The sequence below is a fragment of the Taudactylus pleione genome, unplaced genomic scaffold (assembly GCF_031769625.1).
Source record: "Taudactylus pleione unplaced genomic scaffold, aTauple2 ptg000116l, whole genome shotgun sequence".
NCBI classification, from domain to species: Eukaryota; Metazoa; Chordata; class Amphibia; order Anura; family Myobatrachidae; genus Taudactylus; species Taudactylus pleione.
This window is the reverse complement of record NW_028284518.1, coordinates 23,362,561-23,387,593: the sequence shown is the minus strand read 5'-3', so window position 1 is coordinate 23,387,593 and position 25,033 is coordinate 23,362,561. Positions and strand designations below refer to the sequence as shown.

At 41.5% G+C, this 25,033-nt stretch overlaps 1 protein-coding gene across 2 annotated transcripts in view; it reads right to left on the bottom strand.

Moving 5' to 3' along the window:
• KDSR (3-ketodihydrosphingosine reductase) overlaps positions 1–25,033 on the bottom strand; it is a 71,783-nt gene that overhangs the window by 34,705 nt on the left and 12,045 nt on the right. For both annotated transcript variants that reach the window (XM_088471736.1, XM_088471735.1), the window contains exons 4-6: positions 15,087–15,143; positions 11,937–12,002; positions 1,992–2,087 (exon numbers count right to left, since the gene is read on the bottom strand). In XM_088471736.1, coding sequence (XP_088327862.1) covers positions 1,992–2,087; positions 11,937–12,002; positions 15,087–15,143 — 219 coding nt within the window. The remainder of the gene's footprint in view (positions 1–1,991; positions 2,088–11,936; positions 12,003–15,086; positions 15,144–25,033) is intronic.

Genomic DNA, 25,033 nt, shown 5'->3' with positions numbered 1-25,033 from the left:
GCACCCAGCAGGAGGCGTCTAAAACAATTTAATCTCTCCCCTAGAGACTTAGAGGTTTCCCAAAACAAGACTGGGTCCTTCCAGTATTATTATTATTATCAAGCAAGTCCATCCAGGCATGTTTAATGTGAGACAGAGTGCTCAGAATTATAGAGAAAAGACTTGAATCTCACAGACCTGCACTGGGGACTGATAATGACAGAAACCAAGGTATGATATGATAGGACTATATCTCCATAGCCCACCTTCAGCACCTCTGAAATTAAAATATCTGTTACCAGAAAGTAGCCTACCCTTGAAAATGATCTGTGAAATGTATAAGATCTATCCGTTGGATTGAACAGTCTCCATGTACCGCTTTAAAAAGGCCAATAATCAGAATGTGTGGAACTAGGAGGTGGATATCTATCTTACTTTCGTAATATATATCCTGAAATTAATCCCGGGATCTAATCCTGGTAAACCTGAAATCCCAGGATTAACAAATTATTTCAAGATTATTTCATAATCCAGAGAAATCCTCATGACAGCATTCATGAAAAAATGTTTCTACTAGCAAAATTTGTACTAAAAAAAAAAATAGAGATTGGCAGACATTGAAAGGAAGTGTTACATAATGGTAAACTACATCTCAGGTAGTTGCAGGTATCTTTTCCACCAAAATCTATGTCAAAGTTGCCGTTGCTAAACCAGAAGGCTAAAAAATTTTTTTTAAAAATCGTGTATAGTGACCACCAGAAACAGATAACCAGTAATGACTTGTCAGATGAACAGTACTTTACATTTTCCCTAGCATCAAGCAAGTTTGAAGCATGCCCAAAGAAGACTATACTCCCGAATACCTAGTACTGTCAGTTAAACATGGACGAGGACCTGTATGCAGTTATTATCTTATTACTTAGGTCCTTTAATTACCATGTATGGTAGAATTAAAGCCAGTGACCAATTCTATTTTAATTGACCAAGTGCATCCAATGGCATAAACCTGGTTTACAGCAAGAGAGACCATTTTTGCAGATAACACCTCTACACACATAGCCAGATATGTATTCCGACTTGGTTTAAAAAACATTAAGACCAAACGGTCCGAGTCCAGTGGCTGTGAAATTACTAGATTTCAGTACAATTAATCATTGTTGTTGTCTTGCAAAGCACCATAGTGCGCTGAAGCACTAAACAGAGGGAAAAAGAGGTCACGTATAAAACGGATATACAAGGTGATCAAAACATGCAATGACAAGAACAAAAGGAAATACTAGTTTTGCTCATGAGTTTACAGTCTAATAAAAAATGAGAACAGCTGAAACCAGACAAGATTGGGACATTTGTGAGGATGTACCAGTGGGTACTGTAAAAATGGGAGTGGGTTAAGCTCTAATAAAGATTTGTGTTTTCAGCAAGCGTTTAAAGATTTTAAGGCTGGGGAAAGCGGGTGTGATCGGCAATTCCAATCATGGTTAGCATCACAGGAGAAGGACGTGGGAGTGAAAAGTGGTTATTTGATACATAAAGGTAAACTTAAAAGGGTGTGAGGGAGAGTATATTAGTATGAAGTGGTGATGTTTTTGCAGTAATTGTAAGGGAGTGTATGGGACAATTGTATTCTGGAGGGAATGAGGAACTGCTGTAGAGATTTTGTAACGCATTGTGGCGAATGAAGATCATCTTTGTGGTCATCCTTCTCCTAATGTCATTCTAAGAGGCGGGTGCCAGCCTGCTATAAACATACAACAATATTGCCCTTACAAGTTTTTGGGACTTTTTTTTTGTTAAAGTCAATAGTTTTTTTTACTTTGTCCACCACATGTAAAATAACGGACATAGAACAAAATATTAAAATGCAGTCTGGCAACAAGGATATAAAACACTTTACATGAATGTTATATAAAAAATATCTGTAGCATAATGAGGACATCTGTAGAGAAAGACTTGCTGAATATTTATGGGAAAAAAACATCTGAAAACAAATTTCAAGAAACTAATAAACTTACTGCAAACTGATCAATTTCTATATCTTCAAATTTTCCTGGAACCGCCAATCCAGCACAATTCACCAACATGTCAACTGGGCCAAGCTTTTCCTGGGCCTAAAATAAAATATAATATAATTCCATGTTTCTGCAACAATGCAGATAGGTTATAATACACAAATTCCAATAACAAGATCATAAAACACAATATTCATCACAGCTATGCGTTGCAATCTTGCCAAAATACAGGGTGCCTTTGCAAGAATTGGATGTTACAGTAATTAGCTAGAAAATGAGTATATTTGGGTTTAAATGCCAGCTTAATAATAATAAGAAGAAGCCTTCATCGCTCATCACTGTGAATGACCTGCATCCACAAGAGATAGCTCTAGCTTTATAATCAGCAATAGGATTTGGCACACAATGAGAATCAGATTACTGAGACACAAAGACATAATTATTACATTCATAAACAATTTCAAACATGAGAGACAAGGAATAGATGGCATTATTAGGATAAATGCTTTAATTTATATAACTGAGGATTGTATCATTTCAAAGGTCATACAAAAACATCAAACTGTAGGACATGAAATCTAGATGTACCTTGAAAATAGAAAAAATATCCTAATCATGCATAAATTACAGAACAATCACATTGCTACTTTACTGGCAAATTATAGAACATTTATCAAGATCGCTGTACAGATTACTGCAAAAAAAGGTCTCTGAACTTATAGCAACCAGACATTTGCTTTTATTTTCTCTACTATATTAGAACAATGGTGGTTTAAAACTATTCAGATTCTACTGGAACTTTTTCATACTTTAAAACAACAAATTTAAAAAAAAAAAAAACACAAACCCTATACAAACCTATAGAGTACATATGTTCTAAGAGGAAAGCACAATAATTTTATTTTATTTTTTTTCATATTCAATTTAATACAATGTTTGTACAGATAAATGTGGTGAACCTATTAAGCCAGAACCAGTTAGTCAACAGGACAATGATATTTGTAATTAAAGCCAGCATTTAGTAGATGATGTGTACACATGCAATCATATAATACTGAAAACTTTACATGTTTTTAATATATTGGTGCTATTCTGTATGTTAGAGGCATCCTGCAATGTATTGATATCTCCTATAAATACACTTTTGCTGTTGGAGGCCAAAATCAGGATTTTGGTACTTACCGATAAATCCCTTTCTCCGATTCCACAGGGGACACTGGAGTTCAAGACAGTGGGGTATAGACGGTGGTAGAGTAGAGCCTGGCACTTTAAATAATTTAATAGTGTGACTGGCTCCTCCCCCTCTATGCCCCATCAGCCCCAGTTTAAGAACTGAGGCCCTGATTCAGAGCCGGACGCTCTGACCAGAGCGCTCGCTCTGAATCAGGGCCCACCTCCATAAATATGGAGCGTCCTCCTGGACGCTCGTAGAGCTGTGGGTCACCACCCACAGCATATACGAGCGTGCAGGATGATGGTCGCGATGGTCTTGACCATCGCCACTGCGAGCAGAAGCCTGCGGTTGAGTTTCTCAACCGCAAGGCCAGGAGTGATTTTGGCTCTATCAGATGTCAGTGGGGCGGCTTCTGACGGTAGCCTCCGTCTGGGAGGCACGCCCCCGGCACGCCCACCAAAGGGGGCGTGCTGTCAATCAACATCGACAGCACGCCCCCTTTGATCAGACACTACGAGCGAAGGAAAGTCCTTTGCTCGTCGCGTCTCGCGCATGCGCACGACGGAGCTCCCTCCGTCGTGCGCATGTGCAGTGCAGACCATCGACCCACTTGCGAGTGGACAGCCGCTCGCGAGTGGGTCTGAATCAGGGCCTGAGCCCGAGAGGAGACGGAGGATAATAGGAAAATGAGAAGAAGGAGAGGACCACAGAACGTAACAATACCGACTGAAGGAAAACAGAGGAACTCACTGCAGGGAACACATGCAGTCACACAACCATATAACGAACCAAACAACACAGCAGGTATGCAGCGCTGGGCGGGCGTCCAGTGTCCCCTGTGGAATCGGAGAAAGGGATTTATCGGTAAGTACCAAAATCCTGATTTCTCCTTCATCCACTAGGGGACACTGGAGTTCAAGACAGTGGGGACGTCCCAAAGCCAACCTCCCGGGTGGGAAGCGCGGAGAACTCGCCGACCCTTTGGCAAACCCGAAAACCAGGAGCGCCAAGAACTGTAGGCCCAATGGAAAGGCAAGAGCTGAGGATCAAGTGTCGCAGAGCAGAGGAGACAATCAGAACTCCCTGCTAAACAGCGAAAGAATTCCACAACTTACTGCGTAATTTGAACGTAATAACGGCTAATGTAAGCTCAGCTGAAAACAGACCCAGGCCAAACCAGAGTCGAACATAGGAAGCTGTATAATTCGCAGACAGCAGCAACCCAGCACTGCTGGACAGAATTCATATAGATATATGTATATAATACCAATCTACAGATACAGAGCTGATCCTGTCCACAGACTCCAAATAAGGAGAATACAATGAGGCAAAAGTCAAGACCGAACAATCGCCGAGGCCAAACTACTACAAGGTTGACAACCAGCGGAAGGGTTAAACCACAGAAGTTCTCAACAATAGAGATCCCGCTGGGTATGATGCAGAGGCGGCTGTGAAAGAATTGAAACCACAATTCCTTTCAGAGGGTCAGACCGCAGTACAACCACTCTGAAACAGAGGGATCAAACAGCAACTGAAACCCTGCAGCTATAATTCCCCATAGCAGACTACTGGCAGTGTGTCACTACCGCTTGGGGCGGGTCTCAAACTCGTGTATTGGGCGCCCCAGGCGGGGACTTTACGGCACACACCCTGCGCCGGCCTGAAAAGAAAATCATAGCAACAACCCCAAACAACAGACACGTCCATCATGATGGAAGTGCGTAGTCAGTACAAACTGCTGGTCCGAACATAGTATGAAAACAACCCGGATACCCTGGCAGTTAAAGATCTCGGATGCAACAGCCACCCAAGGAGAGCTACCAATATAGGGAAGCATCCCGTACAACAAGGCTAGAGCACTAGGACAACCATAAAGGTACACATCAGGAACCTGTCAGTGTGATGAAAATATCCACAGATACTGAACAGGAATCAGGCTCCCTGCGCAGAACATAATGACTGTCACACTTTAATGTAAAGATGTGCCGTAGCCCATAGATGCGCTACAGTCCTTTATCACCCCAACAGAGTCTAGCAGAAGTGATAATAAAATATGGAATGCTTCACGAATTTGCGTGTCATCCTTGCGTTTCAATTTTTAGTATATGTGATGCAGAAGCAAGCACTCTCAATGTTGGAACTATGCACCTACACGCCAGGAAAGCTCTAAAGTGTAGTACAGCCAACTGATTACGAGAGCGGATGGCTGCTAGGACGGCAGCTAGGGTGCGGAAGGGAGACTTGTAATGTCAGGTTGCATGAAATAGGACACAGAAAAAAAAGGAGATTTGCCCCCCAGCACACTGCAGCAAAAACAATACTTAAATCCTACATGATAATAGCGATTCAGAGGTATTAGTTACATACATTTGCAAATATATGAATAAGCGCCAGGCCAATCGTCAAGGCTCCTCTATACTGGCGTCCCTAGCATTAAGGGGTTCACGTCCGAGAAGCAAGGCACCCCAAAAAAATTCCAACCAAGGACCATCCCCAGGGCATCACACGAAAAGGGAAAAAGGTGATAGTGAAGTATAAAGAAAAGATGTGTAAGTATAAATCAATAAGTGTTAATGAAATGAGAAAGAATTAAAATGACATAAATAATATACAAACAAATAGAAAAGTGATAAAAGTATTCTATGTGAATTAAGTGGTGATGCCATAAGAAAGGCCCGGTCAGAACCCCCCCGGGGGCCCCACTCCCAAACGCTCACCCCAAAATAATTATTGCTACATAATAGTAGCACCCACTCTGGGTCATATAATTACATTTGAGGTACTGCATGATAACAGTACATATAAAAGCTGAGAGCAAACTTACCTTGGAGGTCCCCCCAAAAAACTCCACATGGCACTATAAGCATCAGCACATCCTCCTAATGCTGTCTGCCTTCATGCCTCTCCAAACTTGCAAAAGAAATGGTAGTTGCTCAGATCAGCTTAATTGCATAACACAGGTGCTTGTAAAGGGCGGGGTTTAATCTGAACACAGACAAAAATATGTACTGTTATCATGCAGTACCTCAAATGTAATTATATGACCCAGAGTGGGTGCTACTATTATGTAGCAATAATTATTTTGGGGTGAGCGTTTGGGAGTGGGGCCCCCGGGGGGGTTCTGACCGGGCCTTTCTCATGGCATCACCACTTAATTCACATAGAATACTTTTATCACTTTTCTATTTGTTTGTATATTATTTATGTCATTTTAATTCTTTCTCATTTCATTAACACTTATTGATTTATACTTACACATCTTTTCTTTATACTTCACTATCACCTTTTTCCCTTTTCGTGTGATGCCCTGGGGATGGTCCTTGGTTGGAATTTTTTTGGGGTGCCTTGCTTCTTGGACGTGAACCCCTTAATGCTAGGGACGCCAGTATAGAGGAGCCTTGACGATTGGCCTGGCGCTTATTCATATATTTGCAAATGTATGTAACTAATACCTCTGAATCGCTATTATCATGTAGGATTTAAGTATTGTTTTTGCTGCAGTGTGCTGGGGGGCAAATCTCCTTTTTTTATTGTGTTCAGAGTAAACCCCGCCCTTTACAAGCACCTGTGTTATGCAATTAAGCTGATCTGAGCAACTACCATTTCTTTTGCATGCATGAAATAGGAGCATCTTCCGAGGCATTAGTGAGGTACCACTTACCTGTGAGCAACCAGAAGCCCTCTAGACGAGATGTAGAAGGTCACTAACCTTTTCCATCTCACAGCAACCCGTCACGTCAGGTATAGAGAGTAGTTCAGTGGGCTAAGAACCAATGCTCTACAGCATGGACTTCAGTCTGGCGATGTTGTCTGGGAAAATACTGTAGAAAACTAGCAAATTGTTAGGAGACAAGAAGGTTGTACAACAGGACTCTATACCTGAGCATGTAACAGTAGGGATGAGTACATCTAGAGTTTATACATATACTCCAAATACAGTCTGCTAGTGTATCAGTACATTATCACTTATAATGGTGAAGTGTGTATCAGTTAACAGGCGGATTTAAGTAAGACCTTCAACAGGTCAAGATACACACAGAATATAAAATATTTGATGATGGATCCCCACCAGTGACCCTTGAAAGTTATAGTGTTCACAACGAGAGGGATTCAAAGGTGAACCCCAGGGCCAAGGATTTACCTGATACTCACCAACCTAATCAAGCCAGGCCTGACCCTGCCTTTTCGGAGGGTGGCCGTAGGCCTTCAGGCACAGGAGCAGTAACTGCAGTCTGTTGTCATTTAAACAATTAGGTCCTGAGGATGGAATAGAGCCTGGATTCTCTATGTACTGATAGGAAGTGAACCTAGGGACACATAGCCTCATTTTATTGAGATAATATTGAGTACTGGAACCTATACTGAGAAGGTACTTGTACATAGACATAGTGTGCATTAGGCTATAGTGATACCCCCAGTTAGGGTTAAAACAGGTTTTCCCATTATTAGGAAATATTCATACAAGGAATGTGAATATATATTATACATATATACACGCACACCCGGACAAACATAGTTGCATGAGAAGGCAATCTCTTTGAAAGGAAGAGTTCGTACCAACCAAGGAAGCTTACCTGTCAGACTCCTGCACCAGGAGATTAGCATACATACATATATACAGCATATCTGATGCATTCTTAGAGTCCCACAAGTTTGCTCCATTATATACATGTGTGGACATCATATATGGATATCGCCTACAGTTTCTGGTAATCCCAGGCGGCTTCCCATCCATGGATTTATAGGTAAACCCAATGATTGTGGAAGTATAGACACACCCTCACAATTCCCACCACATTATACATATATATATATATATATATATATATATATATATATATACACACATACACACACACAGCATATACATACATATACCTACGCATACACACGCACCCATGTACAGCGGAGTTATTGTACCAAACAACCGCATCAGGAGAGTCCAGACTCCAATCGCAGGATGCTTCTTTTAAAATATGTAGGTATGAGACAAGGTAAGGATAAGAAGCGATACATACATACATATACATATACCAAGTGCTAACCAGGCCTGACCCTGCTTAGCTTCCAAGATCAGACGAGATCGGGCGTGTTCAGGGTCGTGTGGCCGTAGGGTCCACATACCCACACATATTTAACATGAGCAACAGTAACAGCCAAGGAAGGAACTGAGCAAAGACCTTGGTTGAGCCCAGGACAAATTCACTCCAGACATATGTATATGTTCTAAAGTAGGGTTTACCTATATACATGTGGCTTACCTCCACGCAGGGAGACTGCTCATGTGACGCGTGTGGCCGTCAATCTGCTACGGCGTATGGGATGGATATTTTAACAGCGTGATGTCCCAGATTGGTTTCGATCCTGGGACCCTTCTGTCACTGGAGTACTCACCTTTTCGAGTGAGCCATTTGAGCTCCAGTTGAACCCGCTTTTTTAAAGTGGGAATCAAGGAGACGACCTTAGTGCAATGAAAATTACTGCAGTATACTTGATGTATACAGGCCCATCTGACACAGACATAGATCAATCGGCAGATCATGCGGAGGGCAAGTGACATGGACACAGGCTCTGTATTAGGCTGCGGCATGTTCCTCCCTGAGCTAGTGTCAGGGGCCCGGACACTCACTCTATAATAGTGGCGGCGGGTCCCATGATATGTAGAGGTGCTGCTCTTCAATATGAGTACTGATTAATACTTAATCAAACAGTGCAGCCATGTTGATAGATAATTTTAAAATAGACATAACTATCCTCTACACAGTAACATCACAATGACGTAGGGCAGCAGTTAGGATAGGTGTGGGGCCGACTGTTTTGCGGTGCTCTCCCCTCTACAAGATCATTGTGGAATCTGACCACCATATAGGAACTACCGAGATGAGTCAAGTTCTATATGGACCTTGTCGCTGCGTAACTCAGTAAGCAGGAAGACTGCTACATTGCGCGCAGTATGCATCAGCATTATCTATCTCGGCATTTACCAAACTAGGTTCTATCTAGATTCTGCAGCCGCCCAGATATTCCTGTAAGTACGTACTGACCAGGCCTATTAAGGGTGGTGTAGTAACAGTTTCTTACACAGCACAGCGTATTCTAAGCGGAGTTATTCCTAGTATGCGCAACCACATGAAGGTGGACTGCTCTCTCTATAACTGAACTTCCCGCGGTGCAGTCACTCCAGGGGCTCAGACCTCTCGCTGCTCTAGCAGGCACAGTCCACACTGCATTCGCCCTGCACTAAACTGCGTTTATGCAGGTAATATACTGTACCCGATGCTGCCCTTAAGAGGAAGCTGGATATAAAACTCTCCTTACTGGGAGATCTCATGAAGTGCGCAGCCCAAGGGGAGACTGTGTAGAATTAAACGGCGCACTTCCGGGCGCAGCAACAAACTAAGCCCCACCCCTACATCGCCGAGAACGGACCCCCCCCCGGCTCAAGCTGTTGACTCTTAGGGTCCTTACATTTGGCTGCTCTGTAAGTTGCCGCAACAAGGGCCGCACCCCATGCCTCCTTACAGCGAGCCCAACTTCGGCAGCCCGCCTAACCTGAAGCCGGCGCCTCCTTGAGAACGCCGCTGCTTAGGAGCTCTCCACTGGAACCGGAGATCGCTATATAGCAGCAGCGCTATGATTTACAGTGAAGCGCACAGAAGAGGGAGAGCCCGCCTACAGATGGCGCCGCTAGAATGCGTGACGCGCCCTAATAAGCTCCGCCCCCGCTCACTTCGGTATACTGACCGGGAATTGTCTCTCTAGTTCGGGGAGAAGGTAGTGCGGCAGGCGCGGGGGGTTTGCAACAACAGACCGCATCTATTGCAGAGAGAGTTGGCTCACTGTAAATGACAGCCGCAGCAAGGAACCGTGCTGTCGCAGATGCAGGATAGCGGTGTCCCTGCACGGAGAGTGCAGGGATGCTATTACAGTCCTTCTCATGAGGGAGATTTTGACTGGGACGCGCGACTTTATGCGCAGTGGCTCCGCCCCCCTTGTTAACTCTGGCATAAAGAAAATTTTCTATGCCGGGCATAGAACCGGGGACCTTCTAAAATAAGGTCCAGGTTGGTAGTGGGGGCGGAGGGGCCGCAGATCTAGTCCCCCGCTAGTCAGGGGAAGAGATTATACTTACCACTGCTGGCATCAGCGCTGCGGCTAGGTATATGGAAGCACGAACACAGCTTCTATATTAAGCTGTGGCGTGTCCCTCCCTGAGCTACTGCCAGGGTGCCTGGGACCCGGACACGCACTCTTTATTAGTGGTGGCGGGTCTCCTGATGCCTCCATGTAGCAGGCTGACAGACACAGTTCTCTGTCAGCCTGTCCTCAATGCTTTGTGAAAGCTATAAAATAAAGGGAAAATAAAAATAATAAGTGTGGGCTGGAGCTCAGCCCTATGTGACCGGCTCTCTCGGGCACATTCTAAAAGCTGGGGCTGATGGGGCATAGAGGGGGAGGAGCCAGTCACACTATTAAATTATTTAAAGTGCCAGGCTCTACTCTACCACCGTCTATACCCCACTGTCTTGAACTCCAGTGTCCCCTAGTGGATGAAGGAGAAATAAAAATGGAATTGACTTACAATGCAGATTGACCTGAAACCTACATATGATAGTAGGAAGTGGTTTTGTTAATTGTAACAAACAATAATGAGAACACAGCCATTAAATTAAAGAGGGACCTATGCCACATGGCCTAGTCATTTGAAAGGCACAACGGTTAGCATTACCTCCACATAACATTGGGACCATGGGTTCTATTCCAAACACGGCCCTATCTGAGTGGAGTCTGCGGGCCTGTGTGATGCAGGGGAACTGGTATGAAATTCCCGGCAGCGGCAGCCCGACAGCTGAACAGATCCCGGCAGCGGCAGCTCGACAGCGCTGGAAATCCCGATCATCCTCAGGTAAGTAATCACTAACCTAACCCTCCCTATGGGTGCCTAACCCTAATCCCCCCTGTAAGTGCCTAACCCTAAACCCCCCTTCCCCACTGCCTAAACCTAAGTCCCCTGGGGGAGTGCCTAACCCTCCCTCCCCCTAGCCTAACCCTCCCGTGGGGGTGCCTAACCCTAAGTCCCCCCCGGGTGTGCTAAACCTAACTCTCTCCCCCCACCCCCAACCACCCCCGCGCGCGGCTGTCCGCTCGCGGTGCCCGGCATTCCTTCGATCGGGATGCTGGGCGCCTGTCGCCCTGCGTCGGGAAGATGACAGTAGTCTAGATATAGATGCCTGTCATTTAACCCACGCCGGGATAAAGCAGTCGGGAAGCCGGCTGTCAGGATCACGTCAGCCGGTTTCCCGATTGTATCCCGATGCAGGTGGGCACTATTCCTGCCACAAGCAACTTGGTATTGCCTTTAAATAATTGCCTTTTTAAAATTATGAGCTAACTTGCTGTTATTGTGCACGTGCCTGCATCTCGCAGGCTACTACATAAGGCCTTGTGTGTCCTGTTAGTGTCCATAAAAGATTTCCTCTAAATACTTTGCTTTTATCACACAGTGCAAAAACCTACTTGTAGGTTACTTGGCTTCTGCCGAAACTGCACCCCTAGTGCCTAACCCTAACTCCACTTCTTACCGTCGGGATGCCGGTGCCGGGATTCTGAGCACGGCATCCAGACAGACAGGATTAAAACTACATCCCGTTCCTATTCTATGTTCATTACTAGAAAACCATTAAAGTAATTGATAAGTGGTACAGATTATACAAAGGCTGATTACCAAATTAGAAGTGTGACTAGTAAATGAAGTACACAACTTTAGTTCTTACCTGTTTTATGACACTTTCGACTTGTCTATAATCTTTGGATATATCAACAGAGATACACAACACCACCTAGCAAGAGGAAAGAAAAATAGTTTTTTAAAATGACACTAAACAAAATGCATTGAAAAAAGGAGAATAAAATATTCAGTCTCACTAGGTTAATAAACCGCAGGTAAGTGGTCTCAAGTTTCTGCTGTGCCAAGCTAGATCTATGGCCATTTTTCCCATTTGTATTGGGTACACTGGAGTAAGAGAGAGCAAAATCAAAAGATTTCTGCTCCTATCCATGTGCACCCACATTCACTCCCACATAAAAAATGTGGTAAAAGATGCTGCAGCTAGGTACAAAAAGGAAGCGATTCACACAAATGAAAAAAAAAAGTAATGCTAAAAATAGTATACAGTATCTTCAGCCCACATTGCAAACTCTGGGTCTGATTCAGCTTGGCTCGCAGTTGCTAATACGCACGCAATCGGCCAATTGTTGCGTACCGTGCATGCATCGCAGTGCGTGAACCGGCCACTGCGATAGTGACTGCGCAGACCCATTGACAGGAAGTGCCATTTGTGGGTGGTGACGGGGGGGTAGTCTGGGAAAGGCAGGCGTGCTAGTGCTTTTGAACACCGTTGCAGAGGCGTGCAATAATTTCCACTGCAATGCCCTATGCAGCCTGAGGCCTAATAGCGTGCGCCGAAGTTAGCAATTTCTGAGTAAGATCTGAGCATGTGAAAGTGTGTGTGAGGCTGCGATAGTACTCCATTGTACCAATGTTTTCGAAGTCTTGTGAAAAATTCCGGATGTGTGTAAGGTAAAGTGGGCGTCCTTAAGTTATGCTGCGGCGGTATAGTGATCGCAATGAGTTAGCATACTATCACAGTTGAACTGCGTGTGTAATTGCTATTGCAATCGCAGCTGCAATCGGTAGTGAATCAGGCCCTTTATACGAAGCCACAGGGAGGACATGTGCTTGGTTTATGACCAGGCATACATCCCATGCATTACTCATGTTTTAAACCATTTGTTTTCAAAATACGAATTGACGATTAGGCATCAATGACATTAAAAAAAAAAAAAAAACACAACAACTCTGTCTTATGTACAAAAGGAAAAATTGCTAGTAAGCACACAAAAGCATATTATAAGCTTGGAAACAAATAACACTTAGGGGCATATTCAATTAGCTGCGCCGGACCTATTCAATTAGCGAGGATTCCTTCCGCGCGAGTCCCCGCAGTCGGAATTTACCTCTCAGCTCATGGAAAATCTGTGTAAAAACCACCAAATTGGGCTTGTGCTAATTGAATACCTGCCTTAGTGTCGGTAATACATTTGCTACAACAGTCTGATTCAGTAAGGATCGCTATTGCGATCACAATAGCGATTAAGCACGCAGTCTCACTGCGAAGATATGCTAATGATTGCAATCGCAATGCCATACGCAGCCTAAGGACGCCCCCTTTACCTACACACATCCGTAATACTTAGCAAGACTGAAACCATCTGTAACAGACTCCCATCGCAGCCTCACGCACACTTGCACAAGGTCTGACCTTACTCAGGAATTGCTAACCTCATCGCACGCAGTGAAAGCCCAAGCTGCGTATGGCATCACAGTGGCTAATTTATGCACTCCCCTGTAACGGCGTTCAAACGCACTAGCACGCCTGCGTTTTGCCGACCACTCCCAAACAGTACTTCCTGTCGATCACTTTGCGATGGGTCTGTGTAGTCACTGCAATCGCAATCCCGATCGCAGATGAGTCTTCACGCACAGCTATGCATACGCATGGGCAGAACGCAACAATCGGCCGATTGCATGCGTAATCTCAGCTGCGATTGCTACCAGGCCCCAAGTCAAAATTCAATGATTTACTAATGCTAGTGACTGTCATAATCATCAGTTCATTTGCACCTGCCCCTGACCAGCCCCAGCCACAAATAATCATACATATATGCGTCTAGTAGCCAGTCTGCATGTGCTAGAACTTACACAACCATGCCCTAACTGTACTCGGCTTATGCTAGAACGCACCTTCCAGTCTCTCCAGGCTCTGCCAGAAACACATAAGTCTGTAAAAGGGCATGTGCAGAGCACTTTCATGCAGAATACGCTATGCAAACTGGCGCAGTGCTCAGGCTTATAATCAGAAGATAGTACAGACATGTAAAGCTGGGTACACACCTTAAAGATATATCTGCAGTTCGACTGATCTGCAGATAGATCTGTAGATGATGGTTGTTCATACACACTAAACCTTCACTGCCATCTGGCAAGGGGTCCCACAGTGCGGGGGTCATGTTTGGCCCCTCACCCCGGTGGCCTCTAATGCAAGTGTGCATATATATCGGCCATCGGCTGTGCTGCACAGCCAATGCGATATGTCTAAACGACATCGTTCACAGACATATCGTCTGTACACACTGGCTGACGCACACACGATATATCGGTTGCTCACATAAACGGCAGATATGTTGGCCAGTGTGTACCAAACATTAGGCATTTACTGTTGGTGAAGTACAGCTTCTTTATTTAGTTAGTTGAAGATTTCTCTAGGTCTACACACATTTTAGCAGAGACTATATGGTTCCATACCTTAGTAGCTACAGAACATTACTTGTATTACATAGATAATTGTATAAGTAGACACTTAGGGGTATATTTAAGATGTTGCCAATAGTAACCAATTAGATTCTACTTAACATTTATCTAGCACCTTACAGAAGATAATAGCTAGAATCTGATTGGTTGTTATGGGCAACATCTCCACTTCTAAAAACCCGCACTTTAGTAAACATACCAGAGAAGGGGTTTTCAATTGCCACATTCTCACTTTAAAATGGTAGTGTATAAGAACATTTAGCAAAACCAAAACTTGTAAATGAGCCCATAGCATTAATATTAAAATAAGTCCATGTCAATTCAGCTATAGCAGTACAATGTCCATAGCACAATATATCATGTTAGAGTATGCCATTTGTGATATCTACAGTACAGATGACATTTGACAAAACTACATGAACAATATCACTCACTTTTGTTTGTTCCACCTATTATAAACATTGTCAATAAGTACAGAAACTAAAATGTATGTATGAGCCCTAAATGAATGGAACCCCCAGACAGCAACACAGCTGTGTTTTCAGAGCCTTACCTGTTTGTCATTTATTGCATGCTTTTCAATTTCCTTTTTGGCTTGAACTAGCTTGCTCTGCAATTAAAAAGAATCCAGTCAACAATCAGGAAATGACCGTTACCTACATACGGCTGTTTATATTTGAAGTGGATATTTGGCTGACAGATAAGAGTTAACTACAGTTCACTATAGTTATTTGTAAGTACAGGTTGAAGTCCAGCCAGCCACACATTTATCTATTCTATGATGCACAAAGATAACTTTACGTGACTTTAGTAACAAGTGCAGGAGACAGAAGAATGTGTGTATAAGTATTCCTTTAATACAGTAAAAAAAAATTTAAATAGTTACAACAGAGGTTCCCAAACTTTTTTGAATAACGGCGCCCTAGAGTAACAGCATTGTTTCCACGGCACCCCCTAAGCCAAACGTTTGTTATTTAGAAATTCTGAAAAATAGGTAGTAAAATGAAGTAGACTGCACTTAACTTTCATCCTTAGGTTCAGTTATGTGGTGGTGGACAGGCTAGAGCTTCTATTTGTCCACATATTTACTTTATATTGCCCATAAATAATTTTATTTGATGCAGGACCACCAACCTAAGGCCTTGCTGCAAGCTTCTCGAGGCACCCCAGGGTGCCGCGGCGCAGAGTTTGGGAACCACTGAGCTACACAACATAATGCTAAACTACACCGATCAGTCATAACATCAAAACCACTGAGAAGTGAAGAACATTAAGTCGTTACAATGTTACCTGTCAAGGGGTGGGAATTGATGTGTTTGAAGCAGAAAAAATGGACATGCGTAAGTATAAACGACTTTGACAAGGTCCAAATTGTGATTGGTAGACGACTTACCCAGTCGGTCTTGTGGGGCATTCCTGGTATGCAGTAGTTAGTACCTACCAAAAGAGGTCTAAGGAACGACAACCAATGAACCGGCAGTAGCGTCATGGGAGTCCAAGGCTCATTGATGCACGTGGGGAGCAAATGCTAGTGCACACATATTCCACAGCGCTTTACAGAGAATATTTGACCATTCACTTCAGTCTCTGCCCCAGTGGAGCTTACAATCTATATTCCCTACCAAAAGTACACACACATACACACTAAGGTTAATTTTTGTTTGGAGCCAATTAACCTGCCAGTATATTTTTTGAGTGTGGGAGGAAACCGGAGAACCCAGAGGAAACCCACGCAAACACAGGGAGAATATACAAACTCCACACAGTTAGGGACGTGGTGGGAATTGAACCCACGACCTCAGTGCTGTGAGGTAGTAATGCTACCATTACACCGTCTGTGCTGCCCAAAACTTGTAATAATTACTGAAACCTTATGTAGAGAATATGAGTACTGTATTTGAAATTGTTTTGGAAATATTGTGATTCTATATACATGCTAAATATTGTATTTATTTTTAAATATTGTGTCTTGAATTTTGCATGTTACACCTTAAAGGTGGCTCTGATCGTATTCTGTATAAGGTTAAATTACATTGAAACTGTAGAAATATAGAGATGTGTTGCTGATTACTGCAGGGACATGCAGTCAGAGTAGGCAGTCTCTCCACTGTCCTACTCCCAGTCAGACTGCATAGTTTGACCATAAAAATGATTAGAATAATACAAAGAAGATATTTATAACTTATAAATATCATCTTTGTATTATTCTGATCGTTTTTTTATAAGCAAAACTCACCAAAATTCCAGCACTCCCTGTAAATACAGAGAGAGACGAGAGATACTTCTGATAGCTGAAACACTGCCTGGAGCTGGGGGACGGGCCATGAAGCAGCCAATAAAAACACAGAGAAAAATAGCTAATGGAAGCATGCCTCACTATGTAAATCTGGCTGATACTAGCCAGTGCCTCCCCATCCATTGACCTCACCGCATGTTCCTGAATTCCAGACATAAGCGAAGTTGAAAGAGACCACTCAGAACATATTCCAAGTTTGTATTATACTCCATATACTTTGCTGTTACTATCTTTGAGGTAAAACAAAATGTAGAAGAAAAAGGAATATATTTGTGTTGTCAAGTTACTTTGATGGAGGCAATAAAGGTGGCCTATGTTTCCAACAATGTACACAATGTAGCCATGTTCCATCATTGCATGTCACAACCTAGTCAGCTTCATAAACCTTCCCCACATAAGTTCCCAAAATCTAAAGTTTCTGGTTATGGTTTATGGTTACCTTACAATCATCTCCTTTTCTGAGCCCTGTAAACTCTGGAGGTTGGAGCAGTAAGGTGCATCTGAACAGTTGTAGAAGGAAGCTTTGGGGTGAAGACATAGTAATTGGGTAGCCATCTATTCAGGAGCCACCATAATTCCACAGCTCTATATGGCAACTGAATTGATCTACGTACCATCAAATCCTTAACGGCTGCGAATTCATGAAACTTAGTATGTGGCCTAGTCTAGGTGCCCAATTACTACACTTTTGAATGGGGCTATTCCATATTAAAAAGGTATCGATTTATTTTTCTCTTTAAAATTTTGCACAAGGAGGGATAAAACGTTCCGTAGAGCACTGTAGTAACAATGAGAATACAAAGCATAATACAAGTGGTTAATAAATAAACAAGGATACCAGCGCTATGTGATCTTGCTATATTAATAGGTAACCAATAAGTTATAAAGCTCAGAAACGGATGTAAAAGTCACAATAGTCACATTACATATATTAGCAATGATATAGGTAGTATTAAGAGCATGCAATTAAGAAAGTACAATAAAAAATATTAGCAATATAAAATCATTACAATGAATCCGCTACTAGGGGGATCAAAAGTCCATGGTTATGGAATGGGCACTAGCTGTGTGGGCCATAAGAACAGTTCCAATTGATAAGGCACAGCAAATATTTACCAAGTGGGTGAAAGGTGTATCTCAGTCCTATAGGCGAAAATCGCAGAGGAATTGACTGGATTGATATCCACTTGCAGCTGTATCTTGTGGAGAAGGTTGATAAAGGTTCTCAGGCAGCAATAGTATGTGTCCAATGATATCCAATAGAAGATGGTATATTGTAGATCACCCCAAAGATTGTAGCGGCAAAACAGGAGGCTTAACGCGTTTCGCTAGTTAATGGTGTCCAGCTTCTTCAGAAGAATATCCCAAATGAAATGCTCATGGTCCTTATATACCTCTTTCATTGCAAGGGCTATAAAACACCTGAGTGTCAATTAGAGACAATCAATATGTATATACATACAAAATGGGATTGCCTTCAAACTAAGGTTACTATTTAGATAATAAGTTGCATGAAACGGATGTATATACATATTGATTGTCTCTAATTGACACTCAGGTGTTTTATAGTCCTTGTAATGAAAGAGGTATATAAGGACCATGAGCATTTCATTTGGGATATTCTTCTGAAGAAGCTGGACACCATTAACCAGCGAAACTTGTTAAGCCTCCAGTTTTACAGCTACAATCTTTGGGGTGATCTACAATATACCATCTTTTATTGGATATCATTGGACACATACTATTGCTGCCTGAGAACCTTTATCAACCTTCTACACAAGATACAGCTGCAAGTGGATATCAATCCAGTCAATTCCTCTGCGATTTTCGCCTATAGGACTGAGATACACCTTTCACCCAGTTGGTAAATATTTGCTGTGCCTTATCAATTGGAACTGTTCTTATGGCCCACACAGCTAGTGCCCATTCCATAACCATGGACTTTTGATCCCCCTAGTAGCGGATTCATTGCAATGATTTTATATTGCTAATATTTTTTATTGTACTTGCTTAATTGCATGCTCTTAATACTACCTATATCATTGCTAATATATGTAATAAATGTGACTATTGTGAATTTTACATCCGTTTCTGAGCTTTATAACTTATTGGTTACCTATTAATATAGCAACATCACATAGCGCTGGTATCCTTTTTATTTATTATCCATATATTTTGGGGTCTGACAAACCCCTACTGGCTGCTTTTTTGTCTGCGCATTGGTATTTTTGTTTATAATACAAGCGGTGTCCAATAAGTTACAGATGCCCAAAAAGCAGGGTGTGAAAAAAATCATGTTCTTAAAATTAAATTTCTTTTAAATACTGTAACTTTAATATATTTAATTGAAATGACTGGACAGTGTCACCATGAATCATGGCATGGCACAGCAATTTACGCACAAATCACAAACTGCAAAAGGAAAGAAACAGCAATGATGTTAAAAATTGCAATAGTTAAAATAAAGGTCAGGCCAATTTAGATATACTTCATACTTTTTACTCTACAACAGGGGTTCCCAACCACAGTCCTCAAGGCACACTAACAGTCCAGGTTTTAAGGCTAGTCATAGCTGGGCACAGGTGACTTCATTAGTACCTCAGTTATTTTGATTTAACCATCTGTGCTTAAGCATGGATATCACTAAAACCAGGACTGTTAGTGTGCCTTCAGGACCGTGGTTGGGAATCACTGCTCTACACTGTATTCCCAGGGGCATGTTAACACAGCAAACAAACAGGCTTTCTGGAACAATATTGTTATCCCGCAACTATCAGACGACCACCTAATAACTTTAACCCGTCCTATAACTGAATTGGAAGTTACTACAATCATTAAAAGGCCTTAAGCCATGTAAATCCCATGCCCTGATGGCTACTCTAGAAAATTTTACAAAATTCTCCAATCTTCAATAACTACCCCTTTAACAAATCTTTACAATTCCATTCTCGCCGGCAGCCCCCCATCTGCCTTTTTCAATGATGAGATTATAAAAGTACTACCTAAATCAGGTAGAGATCCAACCCTACCTGCTTCTTACCGACGAATATCACTACTGAATGTAGACTATAAAATTTTTACAAAAAAGAATAGCAGAACGGATAAGTTGGTAATGCCTTCACTGATACACTCAGACTAAACTTGATTCATAGGGGGACGTAGTGCAGTCTCCAATATTCGCAAGGTTCTTCCTGTATTACAGCGCTTAGAGGAGATTCATGAAAGTGACCTTTACATTCTACTCTCACTCGACGCAGAGAAGGCATTCGATTTAGTAGTGTGGGAACACCTGTATGAATCTTTACACAGATTTGGGTTTCCTCCTCAAATTATAATCCTTATTCAGTCTTTAAATTCGACTTCCTCATCTCGCATTATGGCTAACAATTTTTCATCAGCTCCACTTTCAATTCAAAGGGGTACCCGCCAAGGATGCCCCCTCTCCCCGCTATTATTTGCTCTCATCTTAGAACCCCTGGCTATTGCCCTCAGATCCAACTTCTCATTTCATGGGATCCAGGTGGGCAGTGTAGAATTGAAACTCTCTTTGTTTGCCGACGATATGCTCCTATTTGTTTCCCAGCCCACATTATCTATCTGAAATACTGGAAGAAATTAATTGTTTTAGCTCTTTTGAAGAATATAAAATTAATACTGAAAAATCTGAAGTTTTGCCATTAACACGACCTGACCTGCTGCCTCGGTGTCCTATTAGCTCTACTACTTTTCATATTACCAATTCCAGTTTAAAATATCTGGGTATTTTTATTACTTCCTCTATAAACCGTATATATGCAGCCAATTTCCCACAAATTATTGAAAAAAATGATACAAAAAAATCCACCACTGGATGACCCTCCCAAAATCATTGTTCGGAAGAATTGCAGTTATTAAAAGTGTACCGTTTCCAAAATTGGCCTATCCCCTTCAGATGCTTCCAATGTTTTTATCTAGACTGGATATAGCAAAATGTACATCAGCCCTTCAACGATTTATTTGGAATTACAAAAAACCTAGAATAGCTAGAAAAAGACTGCTATACAATAAGGATAAAGGGAGTCTGGGGTTGCCAGACTTCCAGACTTATTCCTATGCAGCAGCGTTCAGATACTTCTCTGACTGGTTCCTGACCCAATACCATTTTCCTAACCTTCAGCCAGAAGAGGCATTCTCTCCCTTTTCTCCGGCAGCTCTCTTGCATCTGCCACGATCAAAGCTCCTTATAGGAATCACCCATAACATTTTATTTATGGATACCTACAAAGCTTGGTCTGCTATAAATAAACGTCTAGGCTCCAACCCACATATGACTAAATACATACCTTTCTGGGGCAACCCAGGACATGGAAACAAAAGGGATTGCAGCAATTAGTATCATTTTTGACCCAGGAGGCAATCTTTACTCCTTCCAACAATTGAAGGATATTTATGACATTCCTAACTCGCAATTTTTTTTGTACCTACAAATTAAAATTAGACATTATAATAATAGCAAATCCAGTACTTGGTATAAACTCAAATACCTATACAATGATTTACTATCTAAATGATGTACTGGGTTTATGGAAATAAGTCTAGTAGTCTTGGAATCAGGATTTTCCAAACGGGTCATGGCATTGATTCCATCTACTATGAAATAGATAAACTCAGCTAAATTACAGGAAACTCGTATAATGAGTATTACAGGAAACGTATACATCCGAAGCACAGCATAGTCATGTGCTCCCAAATGAACAGAGTAATTGTCCAAAATGCCATGCTCCCTCAGCAAATTTTTTACATAATGTTTTGCAGTGTCCTAAAATAAAAAAAAATTTGGTATAAAAGTACACACTCTCATTATCCAGATTGCTAGAATTAGGTTACCATTCTATTGGGAAGCATTCCTCTTCGCTGATTACACCTCTTGGTCGCCAGAATTTATCTCCCCTTCTATGTTACCTTTTCTTGCTGTACTGATTACCCTAGCGAAGATAATTATTTTGCAAAAATGTATCTCTAAAGTAGCTCTCCCTCTTAGGAAATGCTTAGGTTGGAATTGCTCAACATACTCTATTTTGATAGACATACACCTCTTTCAATATCAAATACTGCTGTAATTAAATTCTATAACAAGTGGGAATCTTATTTTATCTACCCAATTAAACTTCTGAACAAATTATGAAGGTGTTTGAAAACACAACATGGTGGCGGTTATGAAATACCTCTTGAATATTCTCTAAATGTGGTTGACTTTACCCATGCTCGAACACTCCTTGTAAATTCAAACTCTTTCTACTCTTATATTCCCCCCCCCAAACCTTCTTTGTTTTTGTTTTTGCGCTCTCTTTCTACTTTTGGCCTAATTCTCTAATGAAATTCAATTTACTGTTATATATTTAAAAAAATAAATAAAATTTGAATTATCTGGGGATAAGTAGAATATAAAGTTTTGATTGAATAATTCAAATGTATTACTTTACCCAACTACAGATATTTTGTTATATATTTTTGTTTTATATGGTAATTTTGTATCACAAATTCTGTGATTTATGTGATGTACTGCGAATGTAATTTGATGCGCACTCTATGTATTGTTTTATTTTATGTCCTTTTGGATTCAATAAAAATTGTATTTATAAAAAAAATTTAAAAAAAGTTGCAATAGTTGGCAATTGCCTTGCCTGATTTGTAATTCTGAATATGCCTACAAATTAGGTCTATTGAATGCCTTAAAAAGAAACACAAAAGTTTTGCAGCTTTATCAGTACCCAAGCGGTTTCTCACTTTTGACTGCACCAAACCAAATGCTGAAAATATTCTTTCTACGGAAGCTGATGCTGCTGCAGCTGTTAGCAATTGCTCTACTGCTACCATGATATTTTCATTACCAGCTGCAGTTTCTGAACCAAATGTGCATTTTCCACCAATTTTAACAATACATTAAACACCTTCATTTTAAAAAATCAGCACACGGTGACAAATAGTATTATATTTATAAAAAAAGTGAATATTACATTTGTTTCAAAGTATTTGCCATAGGAGTCTATGCAAAGTTGCATGCGTTCAAACCACTTGGTGAAGCAGCTGGAACAGTCTGGATGAAGGTATCCACTGCAACTTCCGGTGACTCAAAACAAATCCCACACATCTTGCACTCGATTTGTGTGAAAACAAAGAAGTAGCAGGGGACCAGGTCTGGATTGTACGACGGAGGACCAAGCTCCTGGATGTGTTCATGGGCCAGAAAATCGACCACTTTCCTAGACTTGTGGGAAGATGCACTGTCGTGATGGAGAAGGGCACCATGAACATGAGTTCTTGGACGGCGTCTGGAAATGGCTTCCAGCACTTGCGGCAGGCATTGGTTGGTATTAGTCCCCAGTGACGGTGTGCTGCTGCATAAGTAGTACGGTAGCTACATGTCCAGTCTTGGCCACAAAAACAACCACTATCTGCTTGGCCACGCAGAGCTCACGTTGGAACTTCTGTGGTGGCGTGCCTCCAACTGGGATCCATTAGCCAACTGTTTGGTCTCAGGGTCAAAACTGTAGATACAGGATTCATTGCACTGATGATCTCCCAGACATAGTTTGAGCAACCGCCAGTCAGAAACCTTGCTCAGGCCAAGATTTTTTATGTAGTATATAGCGATGGGATCCCGATGAGATGCCTACCCTCTTTTCTAACTGGGCCACGATCACTCTGGCATCCACCTCAACAATAGCCCGAATGGCAGCAACGCTGTCCCCGGTGATGGCGGACACAGGTCGGTCATAGCACTCCTGGACTTTCAGGGACCATCTGCCGAGCCAAAATTCTGCTAACCACTCAAAACACAGTGGTTCAGGACGGTGCTTCCTCCCCAAAATAACTTTAACCATAGACTACAGTTCACAACCAGTCAGACTGCATCTACTCTACCTATGCATTGCGCATCCGTAACCTTATTGCACACCACTCGTAATACGTGATGATTAGGGTTATTATGTAACCTATAAAAATGACAATAACACCACAAGACAATTATGATTATGTTTTACATGCAAACAGAGGGCACATGGTGAAGGAGAGAGCATAACAAACAGTTCTCATTTCAGATTTTCAGTATAATTTTAACAGATTTGATTCAAAATGTTATGAACATCTAATTTTAAAATTCTGTATCCAAAACAGACATGTTTCTTTTTCTAAATAAATACAGAAATTAGCGCAATCCAATATTTTGTAAATATAAATATATATGAAATTAATAAAGTGGCAGATGAAAATGAATAACAAAACAATTTATTGTCTACATAAATATAGCAAGTAAAATCACATACACATCAAACTAATCATATGTATAAGAATGGCAATATATTGGATAAAGAGTTCCAACAAATGCTGAATAAAATGAAGTTCAATAAAACCATAGAATACATGGTATGCACATACTTCGGACAGTTATTGTAATAGCACACTAGAATGCTTTAATGTTATGACCTAACCTGTAGGTAGGTAGATGCCGCAAATGGTGTCCAATTGATTGCTGTGACCTTGGTACAGGTGGTAAAGATTCACAATACAGATATAGAGATTGAAATTAAAGAATTTATAAATTGTGAAACAAAATTAATCATCTATTTGTAATCATGTAGCTGTCCCTGTTTCTATGTAGGTAGAACCACACGCCCTTTAAAAAAGAGGTTCTTGGAACACAGACGAAACATCACCAATCAGATGGTGAATCAGTGTTCCAAGACACTTTTTAGAAAAACATCAAGGTAATCCATCCAGTTTACAATTTGTGGGGATTGAACATATTCTGGGTACCAGCAGAGGTGGTGATAGATATGCTCGCCTCTGCCAACAAGATTTATATTGGATGTTTAGACTAAATACCATCTTTCCAGATGGTCTGAATGAAGCGGTTGAATTGAATGGTATTCGCTAGATCAGAGATAGGTCGACAGCGGATTTTAGGGGATTTCCGGCCCCATCATCCATCTCTATGTTTCTTTGTTATTAATTTTCATCTGCCACTTTATTAATTTCATATATATTTATATATTGTTTATATTTACAAAATATTGGATTGCGCTAATTTCTGTATTTATTTGTCTTACTCTTGAGATGACCTCTGATTTTTATTAGCTGCATCCTTTTATATATTTTTATATTTCCACACCATTCACACACGGTACTGACAGCGCAGCCCCTGTTCTTTTTCTACATGTTTCTTT